At 36.0% G+C, this 12595-nt stretch overlaps 1 protein-coding gene across 5 annotated transcripts in view; it reads right to left on the bottom strand.

Moving 5' to 3' along the window:
- The window catches only part of PCDH11X (protocadherin 11 X-linked), a 520325-nt gene that overhangs the window by 94788 nt on the left and 412942 nt on the right, over positions 1–12595 (bottom strand). Inside the window, exon 7 of one of the 5 annotated variants that reach the window (XM_075106679.1) lies at positions 5061–5108. The exons of the other annotated variants lie outside the window; for them this stretch is intronic. Coding sequence (XP_074962780.1) covers positions 5074–5108 — 35 coding nt within the window. The 3' untranslated portion in view covers positions 5061–5073. Of the gene's footprint in view, positions 1–5060; positions 5109–12595 lie in introns of those variants that run through there. 5 annotated transcript variants of the gene reach the window in all.

The following is a 12595-nucleotide window of genomic DNA, read 5'->3' as shown; positions in this document are numbered from 1 at the left end:
AACCTCTTTGAGTTTAGCGCTTTCTGAAGTGACTGATCCTGACTTTCTCAGAAAGGTATTTTCCATATGTACTGGATATATGGAAACACTGCAAAAAAGGAGAGCATTCTGAATTACATATACTAGAAGTTATACCATTTTACATCTTCAGATTTATTAGAAATACAAAAAGTATTTTTTGAAAGTCATATGGCTTTCCTATTCTTTCCTTTATTTATGATGGCTTAATTGAAAACTAAATTAACTTCTGGACAAATTATACACTAACTGATTGTGACCCAGCAGGACCTCTACTAAAGACAACATGCATACTCAAGTGATGCAGTTAATAAACATCTCTGTTAACAGGTACATCAGTAATTCCAACTTGGATGATAATTCTGAGTGGAACCTACCTTTTTTTTTTTTTAATATTATTCACAGCAAGATCTAACCAACACCAGCTGATAATTACATTACTAAGCAGTAAGTACATGATGTTGATTCTATCTTGCATGTACAAAGAACGATGCAAGAAACTGACATTCCACTATTTAAGCACCAAAAATAATCACTAACCTGCAGGTCAAGAATGCAACAAGAAGCTGAGTTAGGAGCAATATGGAAGTGAAAATTCTTTCCTTCACAGTCCTGTCTGGGATACAATTATGGTATAGCTGCTGCACTCAAAGATATGTCTCAGATGTTTGTACATTATCTGAAGTATCTCATACGACAGAAAGAATACAAGGTGAAACTGCCATTTAAAGCTAAGTGTTGCGGCATACCCAGATTGCCTGTAGGTCTCGTGCATTCTTTATAAGTTTACTTCTTGGTTCATGTTTTTCTCATTTCCTATTAGTAATGTTTACATTTTACATAATAACTAAATCTCAATTCTTTCTTTCTTTCATCCCTTTCCATTTAGGTGGAGAAGAGACAGACACGTGTCAAACTTGTTCTTATTTGAACTTCCTAGTTCCGAACTGCTCAGCCAGGAATGCAAATTACAGATCCACGGTGATCCTGTAAATGATATCACTCTAATGCTCCTCACACCTCAGCAGACTCAAACTTTTTGATACTGTTATATGCGGAACCAGAGAAGCACTTTAAATATACTCAGTTCTAATTCAATAAAGAAAGAAAAGGAAGAAACATTTCTTGTAAGCCTGTCTTTTTTGTATCTCACACTGAAACTATATCTAAAAAGAGCAGAGATTTTTGCTCATTTAGAAATGTGATGATTACCTCAAGGAATATTAAGAGAAACAGGAGGATAACTCCATCAAAGCTTTTAAAAATCCTGTATGCAATTTGTCTTTCTTTTCTGAGGGTTAAGAATCTAAACTGCAGTGGCAGAAACAACCGTTTTTCTGCCATTGTTCACTCCCAAGGGCTATTCATAAGCACTGCATTAGTTTTCAGAGGGAGCTAACTACCTCACCTTTTATTCAGAACATGTACTGTCTGCACTGTTCATTGGTTGGGTCATACACAATTTACTCTTTTATGCATTCTCATCTCATTTTTGCTTTCTTATTTAAATGCGGTATTATTTATTGTGGTGTAAAAAGAAAACAGCCTCAGTCCAAGGTGATTGCTAAGACAAAATAAGCAATAATTAGCTTTTGTCATTACTGCCCACACAGTGTCATTTTCTGCATGCTGGTGCCTAAAGTTGGGAGAGTGGGAGGTCTTTATTTCTAAGATAGTTATCAGTCTTTGTTTACTTACAGAGACATCAGTAGCCCAAAGAAATCCAGGAAATTAAGAACTTGAGCCATAAGCATAATGCAACAATGTGTGATGTTGGCAGAATGGATTTAATTGCTATTGTTGTCACTTCTTGCTCTTTTTATTTCTTGTAGGTTTTAAAAAAATACTTTACAATTATGAATTATGGTATGTAGTTTCCCATATGCTGTAGCAATATACGGTCTTGGGCGCAGAGGTTTTATTTAACGCATAGTTCATTTTGTTGGTGTGTCTTCATTATGTGTGACTTGTTTAATTTTTACTGCACACTTCACACTCAGCTGTCCAGATAGATCTGTTCACATCTTGATGGGAGGACTGTTCATCTCTTTACCACCACTTTGTAACATTCATCACTGGAGTATCTGACTCTTCACTAATAATAATGAATCTACTTTCACGGAGTCTTCTTAGAGATGAAATATGTGATGGACAAGAACTAAAGGAATTGCAGTGGAGCGAAATTAAGATTAAAGGAGCTCACAGATTTCTGATGAGCAGACTGAGGCCGTTAGGACCCAGCAGTTCAGAGTACTTAGAGCACTGTACAACAAAGCTTGTCAGTAAAATTCTACAGGAAAGTCTTAGTTTGAATTTGTCGATTTAACAAAATTATAACATACACTGAGAAATATACCATTTCACCGACGTAAGTAGACCTTGTCTGGGCTTCATGTTTAATTAAAGTAATAACAGAAAACTAAATTGCAACCTGCTATCTATCCACACTTATAAAAGATTATGTAAATCATCTTTATACCCAAATACTATTAATCCTACCTGAGAAGTATTCCAGTCCACACCTTCATCCATACTGTGCTAACATAACATTGCACTCTAAGTTTATGCATTACAAGAATTAGGTAGCCCTAGTCTCCATGTTGTTAAAATAGAAACTCAGCAATAGAGAAATGTATAAATAAATCCAACATTTTGCTAAAGAGAAAAATAACTGCAGTATTCGTAAGAAGAAAATATTTTCAGAATAAGGAAAGGAAAAAGACAATTGTGATTAATGTGTGTTCTTGTCATCTGCTTTGCACAATATATTTCCCACTTAAACTCTTAAAAAGTATAGAAGAACATGGTCACACTCAGGCAGGCTTTAAGAAGTTTGCCAGAATAGATGCCAGTCATTCTATCAGGTTCTGCTTTCTCATTACATACTTCACTTCTGCATTTCTACACGCATGGCAGCCATTCTACTCATTTCTTGAAAGCCTTATTCCTATTTTATTTCCTTCAGGAAAGCACTGTATATTATCTGTTAAGGAGGATGATCCATAACCTAAGTTATACTGTGTTCACACTGGACTACAAGGAGGCATTGCTATAAGGTACTCCACCCAGTTATGAGAAGGTATGGGGCAAGACTGTCCTTTTCTGGATCTAGAATTCTTTCCCATTAAGCTGCCTAATGACCCTAGGATATTGGTGAGTCCTAACCATTTCTTAATAATGGATATTATGACTCATCCATCCATCCTGCCTTACTTTACAATGCACCATCGAAAAGATAGGAAGCCATTTTAGTAACATACCCTAATATATCATAGCAATTTAACTTCTAATAGATTTTATTATGGCTTTTAATTATTTTTGCTTTCAAGGATATTGATTTTGAGACTACACTATTCTTGCAATTAGATACAACCGGTTTTTCAGTATGTAATAATTTTTGCTTTATAACTTTTGCAGGAGACAAACTGCCTTAATAGAACCTCTGATCTATCTGAGTCATGTACAGATGTTAAAATAACAAGGACATAAATATGATGCACAGGTTAGTGAATACAAAACAAGACTGGGGCTATAATACATTAAAGAAATGGCTCCATTGTCTGACTTGCCAACACACTAAACCCTAAAACTGCTACACACTTGCACACACAGAGTGCTTAGAAAGCAGTTAGGTAAAGCAGCCCAAGGTAACGGCTGGGCAACGCAAAACGCTCAAGTCTTTTTTTTAAAAGTTCTCAAAAATAGTCCACCAAGGAAGGGAACAGCACCTCCACTGCAGTCTCAGACATCCGTTGCTCAGCAAGCACATACTCCATCCTCTGCAGAACTGTTCTATGCAGAACATATTTCATGGTCTGTTTCTCTGTGACAATTTACATAAAACCAGCAAGATTCTTCGGTTAGAAGGTGGTGCTTTACAAGGCTAGATCACTGTTTGTTCTATCAATAGTACTTGTTTAAGCATTACACTGCGAGCTGCTTGTCTTCTATTAACAATTTTGCTGCTGTTCTGCACATATTAAGCAGCTTCCCTAGTGATGCAGAAACGAGGCATTAAACCATGACAAGAAATGTTATTCTAATATTATCACAAAAATATATTTACTATTTACAGGAGGAGAATCAGTATTGATGCTTAGTACTTTTGGAGAAATAAAGTGTTAAAAAGCACATGGAATTTTGTCAGTTCATTTTTCCACAATTAATGCTGATTGCTGTACATACAACCTACTTTAATTTTCATCTTTATTGTCATAATCTAGGTCACCCAGTCATAGCTCTTTATTTTTAATTCCAAATTATCTTTTATTTTTGTTCCACGTAGAGCAAGAAATTGACATTTCCTTTAGATAGCAGCAGGGTGGTACCATCCCTTTTTTTATGTCCTACATGAAAACATGGCTATTACTGTAATATGGAGTTTGTTTTTAGTACACGCCGAATTGCCCCACCATGTCCGTCAAACTACAACTTGTAATTATCAATGCCAGAGTAAATAGCAACTTCTTGCCAGAGACTATAAGAAACTAAACACAGCTACTGGTTAGTGCTCCAGAAAAGAAAAATAGTCCTTTCTCATGATTCCATCAAAATTAAGTAGGATTTAAATGACACAAAGGTGTCAGACATAATTCAGGGACCAAGCTGTCTTATTTCAGACACCTTCAATGTGCACACAAACTGTGGTCAACACTGCCTCAAAAGGTTTTTTAAGCAATAGTAGAAATTACCACAAAAGGTTTCATATTTTGAAGTTATCATGGTCTTTTCCTGTCTGTGATTCAGACTAGCACCCTTTTTGAGAAAGCACTGGAAAAGTTGAGCCACAAAGAGCTGTTCAAACCAACCCCAACCACCTTTGGAACAACACAGAAGTCACTGTGCTCCTAGTCACTGAGAGCTGCCATGGAACAAAGCACCTACTCCTATGAGTGACCGAAAAACTAGTAAGAACAAATTCAGGGCTTAGTTTTTTTGTTTGTCTTTTTAGTCACAGGAACATTTTTCTGCATGTATATGTTCTCGTGCTTCTAAGGGAAATAATAGCTTGTAGTGTATATAGCATTTAAGACACCAAATGCATACCTCTTTTCCTCAGAAACAACAAGCTTCTGCACCAGCATGGGTATCTGAAATATTTAAAAATATAAAACTAAGACCATTATTGATTTTACCATCTATAAAGCAGCTGAAGCATTAGACAGCAGACATTCCTAGTCATAAACATTACAAGGTATCTCTGTATTTTCAGCAAATACATAATGCTGCTGTTAATGTAGCAGATTATTCACTTTGGAATCGGAGTCCTGGAAGCGTCCTTGGTGTCTGCTTCTACACTCTTCAGCTGCAATGACACTCAGAAGGGCAAGGCTACTACTACTTGTTACGACGTAATGCCATGTTAAGCACATACCTGAACAGTCATCTTGCTGGGGACTTATCCTTGTAATTGCAGTTGCAAATCTGTCGTATCTGGAAGCCCCTGGAACTTTTTGTAGCCTTATTAGATGTGATAGAATCAAGCAAGCTCAGTAGCACTGTGCTCATGAAAAACAGCCCAAAACAACTTAACTGACCGTATCACCTGTTTTGCACTCATGGCTTTCCTAATTCTAATTAAAAAAAACAAAAACAACAAAAAAAAACACTCAGAAGTGTAATACCCTTGTTTTAAATCACACACTGTATAGGGATTAGAAAATAATAATTATTATTCCTTTTTTAGATAAGCAGATTATCATGCCACTAATTATTCTCAACAGAATAGGAGAGATGAGAAAATAATCTAAAACTTTTCCTGATGGAACTAAACTCATGACTAGGCTTAATAGGTTCATTATAATTATCAACAACTTTTACTTCGCTGGTTCCAGAAAAAATTCTTACTAGGATAACATTTGAAGCTGACTTTCTATATACAAAAATTCTGTTGGCTGCCTACACTCTTGCATGAATAAAGATGGAATAATCTCTCTGTAGTACTTGGGAAAGAAAGTTCATTTTAAAAAAAATCTTATGATTTAATGGTAGCATATATAAAATTTGGGGCAGTTAGGAGTGTCTGACCTGGGCAAAGAGATATCTGGGCAAATTTGAGTACCGAGCAGGCTACCCGAATAAGCAGGGGAGGTTAACACCATTCTCAGTTTCCCAGCTAGCATGGCAGCTCCGTGCAGCTCAATGCTGTCCCACTGCAGGTGTCTTTTGCAGGTAGTGCTTCAGCAACACAAAGCTTTGCATCTGCTATGCTGCCATCTAAAGGATAAGAAAATAGGGAGGAAGATTAGATTTTCCATGTGCTCTGGGGAATTATGAACGAATTGGCACTTGACTATCCAAATTCTAGGTTTTAATTAGAACTGCACTTGAAACTGGAGGGATATTTATAAGTGTTGACTCAATGTGGCAGACTGGATCACCACCAGCAGTAATGTAACACTTGTACTTTTAGAGATTTCATTACCTGGGAATGTCAGGAGTCAGAAATTATTTATGGACTGTATGACAATTTACCGCTCAGAAAAATTAGGACAGATAGCAGATATCTGTGTAAACAAGAGCTTCAATATACCCTTTTTCCATTCTATAGCTGAGTAAGCAGCCATATGAAAGTCCTCTTTAGTCTGCCTCTACAATGACTTGAAAATAAATTAGAACTTGGTAATATAAATTAATGAAGTACAAGATCTTACTCACCAGGTGCGTTTCCCCAAGAAACCTACAATGCTAATTATAAAACATAATTAATACCATTGTAATTTTTGTAGTTTATCACAGTTTTATGTTTACACTTTGCTATCAGCTTTTTTAAAATTAATTGTATTTTTTTGCAACTACATTTTAACCTACATTTAACAAACAAACAAAAATAAAAGAAAACCGTTTAGGTCTGATTAAGGTTTTAATCTCACGAATGGACTATTGAATTTATGTAGTTTGTTTATATAAACTATTATTCAGTGATGGATCACAAAACAAAAAGTATAAACTATTAGAGAATTGTTTTTTCAGGTTTTGTCCACGCACTTTTATTTAGAATTTATTCTATGTACTGTCAAGTGCTACTAAAACGTGATCATTCTGATGTTCACTTCTTGCCTACAAAGAAGGAAAAGGTAGTTCCCAAAATCCTTGGTTTGCTAAATTGTCCCGTCTACCTTCAAATAAGCAAAGGAAAATATACTCATTTCTAAAGCCATAGAAGTTATTAATATGAAAACAAGGCAATTAAATCAGAGCCTGGAACTAGACAATAATATTTGCAATTAATCCAAATTTCATATTGTAAGTCATCATTTCTGGTAGCATTGATTGCAAAGCTCATACTTAGGTTTATGGCTAGAATACCAGTAATAAAGATGAGCTGTTAAAATAAATAAAGTAGATAGAAGTAATTAAAAAGGCTTTAATTTAAAGAAGAAGTATGAATCAAAACAAAGGAAGGAATGTTAAATGAAGTGAAACTGCCTATTAACAACTTATTTAAATTGTTTGTTTAACTATGGAGTTACTGCAGTCATTACACATTGTTTCAGTCAAAACCAGTCAGAACTGTATGAACAGTCTGGTGACTAAAGAACTAGACTCAGAAAGGACGATTTCCTGTCCATCACAGAGTTTCTAGATGATAAAAGTTTTTTATTAGGTCTTCTTCTGCCTGTGTTTCCAGCTTTAAAACGGAATCATTACCACAACCCACACAAGAAGCTTTACAAAGATAAACTGAATAGTGTCAATGAAGTACCTGGATAACATAGGGAAAAAGATCAAGAACCAAACTGATCAAGCCTGGTTTTGAATATTGCTTTGAACAAGCTAATTCGCTGCACTATGATTACAGTAAGAAAAAACACCAATATGTCATTACAAAGATTTCTGCCTTAAAACCCACTAGCTCAGTGGCTCTGAAATCTGGATATACGTCTTCCTGAAGATAGAAATGAAACATATCCATCTAGAAACTGTAGAAGAGTATACTTAAAATGTGACTGTATAAGCAGAGATCCGAGACAATTTCCCAGTCACTGTTACCAGTGGACATGACATGAAGCAGCAAATTCAGGAAATGAGGGTGTTTTACTCTCTGATGTTACTCGACCTACAACAGTAACCGTGCAAACTCCTGACAGAAGTTTAGTATTTTCCCCCACACATTCCAGAGCAAATAGCAGCTACTGAACTGGAACTACTTGAAGTCAAATATCCAAATCTCAATAGCTAGTATCAAGCTGTCAATTCTGCTCAGCCAGATCTCTGCAATTGAGGAGGTTTTATACGGAACATTGTACGTACCCAAGTGCTGAAAATAGTATGTATTTTCAGTAAACTATGCCAAAATTCACAATGATTATTTCATTCATTCTATGGCTTATGTACTGCAGCAGAAATGAACTTTAAAGTACATAAAACAAAAGCATTGATTTCCTAGTGTACTAATAGAAAAAGGACTTGTAGAGAGGTGTGTATATGGAGGACAATGAAATGTGAAACATTCCATTCAGTTTTGTAAGAGTAATGAAAGGTGACTTTAATCCACATTTATATATGCCGCAGCATGAATTAACCAGCTGCCTTCCTCACGAGTGGGCAGAACAAGTTAAAGCAACCGGAAACATGGTTTGATTTATGCTTTCTCCTGCAGTCACACTGAATAGTATCTATACTGCCACGTATTTGGCTAGGATCCCTGCCATGTGTCCTGGCTGAGAATAGACTATTTGATCTAAAGAAAAATCATCCTTGTTCTTCTCCACTGATTTTAGAAGAGCTTTTATAATTTTTAGTTGGAATTATATTTATTCAAATTATAAAAAATAAGAGCCTTTTCATGATCGTATGCAGTTGTTTGTGGAAACCAAAACACCCTGAAAAGTCTGAAGACTTCAACATTTAAATAACAAGACATTTACTTAAACTAATTTCAAAAATGTATCTTCAATATGTTTTTAGAAAAAAAAAATTTAATTTTAAATTGCAGCAACAAAATAGGTGATTTCATCCAAAAGTAGTACTTTATTTTAATTTTGCAGAGCCAAATTTCCAGTGTCTAACTGAAAATTAGACCCGCTTAAACACAGTCAAGTTGCAAAGAATCACCTTACGTCTGCAAAATCCAAGTAAAACCTTTGTGACCGGAGGCTGTAATTACAACGGCCAAATTTATCCTCTCAGGCAACCATGTGCATCCACATACTGCATGCACACATTGTATTCATTAAATACATGTTTAGGGTTCTCTTTCCACTGTAAGACTGTTGTGTTTTTCACCGCATAAGCAGCAAACCAACACTGCAGACTATGACAGGGCAGGAAAACTGCAATGAATCCTAAGTCAATGTAGCTCATTTGCTGAAGTCTTAAGAATAGCCTAGTTTGCGGCCAGCTACTTTGTTCCGGTATTATTTTGTTTTGGAGGAATTCTCTCCTGGCTTGTTGCTAGCTTTTACAACAAATACGATATACATGGCAGAAGTTGGATAAATTTACCCTAAAAATTGGGTCAAAACATAACCCTTTTAAGAAATGTTTTAAAAAAACCCACCCTACAACAAACACACAATGCATTACCCAAGGCAAGGGGAAATATGGAGTGCCTTAGCTTGTGTTAAATAAACTAAGCTGGTTACAGCAGCAACACTCTGGAATTATTTGTTAGGTGGAAATTATTTCCTGGTTGCAAAAGGAGTGTACTTTAAATGTTGTGGAGTTTCTCAGAGAAAAGAAAACAGGTTAACTCAGAGATATGATGTTTCTGTTTATGGGAATCTGATCACACTGCTCTTAAAAATATATTTCAAGCGCAAGATGGATCATATACTAAGTAAATGTTTACACCTTCCTATTAAATAGTACAAAAAGGTCAGGTTGCATTCCCCTAACAACATACTGAAAATTGCAACAAGGAACCTGACTTGGACATGCTGGCCAGAAACTGAAAAAGGTTAATTTCAAAATTATTGGGAGATTCACAGCAATTTGTATTAAAAGGTGACTCCAAGGCATGAGCAAATAAGGAAATGCAAGCACATTTTTACCATACCAGTGTTAAGTGTAAGACAGATTTTTGTTCTTGCAAAGGAACGTCACATAGATTGCCAGGGCATCCTGAAGATTTCTAGGGTAACAGGAAGTTAAAACAGTGCACTGTTTCGATAAAATTAGGCTGTCTCAGAGTTTTAAATGGTTTTTTTCTAAGGTTTATGAGTAGTAAGTTGAAGAATGTTGGTGAGTCCGCTTGCCTCCAATTTCTTCTTGGCCTCTACAGATCATTGCACCTGAGAGTTTATGTCCCTTGGGAACTTATTATGCAGTAAATAAGGTTGTAAATTTATAGGGGACTCTGCACCTACTCCACTTGCAGAAACTGATAATGTGCCACAAGAACCCTCTGTAAGAGTTTGCTCTCCCTTTTCAAAAATGAACAACACTCGGCACGGACAATCTACATGGGGAATCAGTATGGATCACTGAAAGGGATGTAATTTCCCATCTACATTTACTTCCTTGCAAATACAAACTTGTTGTGTAGAAAGAATAGTAGACTTCAATCTACATGTGCCAGAGCACTCGCTGCAGGTGCTCCTTACCTATGCTCTGGTCTCCCAAACCCAGCGACCTCCACTAACCACTGCCACATCTGACATGATTAGCTTTCGCTCTGCTGCAGATGTCAGAACTGTCCCTCCTTGTTAAAGAACCCAAACAAATAGAAAGCAATATAGAAGTAAATATAAGCGTAAATAATAGGAAAAATTGCAAAATAGAGAATATTGCCCTCAGAGCTATATTAAGTTGTGCTTCAGTGTTTTAGAAAACACTGCGTACAGACTACTGTGCCACTGCCGGTAACCTTCTGTATGATTTGTACTGAATATTAATAGTACTAATGATAAATGCACAGAAGTTTTAAGAGCTAAAGCGTGGAATGGAACTTAGTTGCAAGTACTGTCTCTGCTAAAGTTTCTAAGTTTCCCTGGTGCTTGAAGCCTACAAGGGAAGAGTTTATTTCTTTTCAGTAGCAAGTTGAACATTTACAAATGTTACAACTTAGCAGACTTCGCTAGTCTGATCCAAAAGCAAATGCTGAAGCTAGAAATTGAAGGCAGATATTTAACAAATGAAGTTAATTAAATTAAATTAATTAACAAAATATTTTAAATTCATTAACAAACTTAATAGTGGCTTCTCTTGTGTTGCACTGAACAGAAAAGAAAATTTTACTTAGCGTTCCTATCAGAACTTCAGCTGGTATGGTGTTATAGACCATAACACAGCCCAAATAAGCCTCTGAATCTTGCATTCCTTGCGCTTGTACAATTCATTTCTTTTATTAAAGCATCAACTTGCAAATGCATTTTGGAATTTCATTTTCTGTGGTGAGAAAAACAAAGCAGCAGTAAGAGTTCCAAAACCAACAGTGTTTCTATCATTCATGGCTGCAGAGGAAAAAAAAGACCCAAACCCAAAACCCAAACAGAAAACGTAACAAGTTTTACAAGAACAAGTACAAAATTATCCAAAGCAAGCCATCCCCCAAATCCAATATTAATAAAACAAAAGATCCTCATGATTCATTCTAGAGCACCCTTTAATAAACTTGAATACACAGGAGCGACATTACCAAGAGCACATTCTTCTACTGCATCCACTGCAAGTGACCAAGCTGTGGAATCAGAGCCAGGAATCAGACTTTTTTTTTTTTTCCGTGTCTCAAAAAGTAGAATTTTCCAGGCTGTTAATGCTAATGAGTCAAGCTTATGGAGGAAGCCAAAAAGGCTCAGAAATAGAAAAAACCAAAGCGGTACCATGTTAACATTCCCCAATCTATGTGACTTTGTGACTTTAACAGTGATGCCTAACCTTAAATTAGATTTTTTTCTCCAATATTTCAATATGCTGTATCAGTCTGAAAACAGAAAACGATAAGCCTCAGCGCTGTGAAATAGGTATACACACAGCTACATGAGCTGAATTATTTGAGGATAATTCAACTCATCACATCATTTGTAGCATTTCTTAAAGCATATTTGAATATATTCAGCTGAAGGCTTTCCAATACAATTTGCAAGGAGATATGAGAATTGAATGTATTTTTCCTTTTATGATATGCACTCCATCACTTCTCCAAAGCTATTGCCATTCTGTAATGAATATTTCTGATTATTTATAACAGAGTAAGGGTCAGGGAGCATTAGAAATTGAACTCAGGCAGAACAGAACTGCATCCCAAGATACACTGCTAGCAGGCAAAGTCTGAGATTTCTTTCACTCTGTTGTTCGTGACCTCAGTCCTGACCCGTCTGTAAAAGTGAGAGGTAAATATGTCTGCTTCCAGCATAGTCCAAGGTCTTTGACAACCAAATATCAGGGAGCTGTACGTGACTGAATATGTCCATCTGCTGAGCCTGCTTTAAACTGCAATCCATAAACCTGTCATCTTGAGTTTGAAGAGTATTATTTTTCTCCCCCATCTCCAGAATTGATGGAATTTATTTTATCTTTGTTATTTTGTGTTAATCGCGCCTGTTACTCATCAAACATTTATCAACTACATGTCAAAATTGGTTAAAACATGCAAAATAAATTCTGTGAATCTAGGAATCAATTCCAGTAGTAG

The sequence above is a fragment of the Phalacrocorax aristotelis genome, chromosome 11 (assembly GCF_949628215.1).
Source record: "Phalacrocorax aristotelis chromosome 11, bGulAri2.1, whole genome shotgun sequence".
Lineage (NCBI taxonomy): Eukaryota > Metazoa > Chordata > Aves > Suliformes > Phalacrocoracidae > Phalacrocorax > Phalacrocorax aristotelis.
Note: the sequence above shows the minus strand (reverse complement) of the source record. Positions and strands in the feature narration are given on the sequence as shown.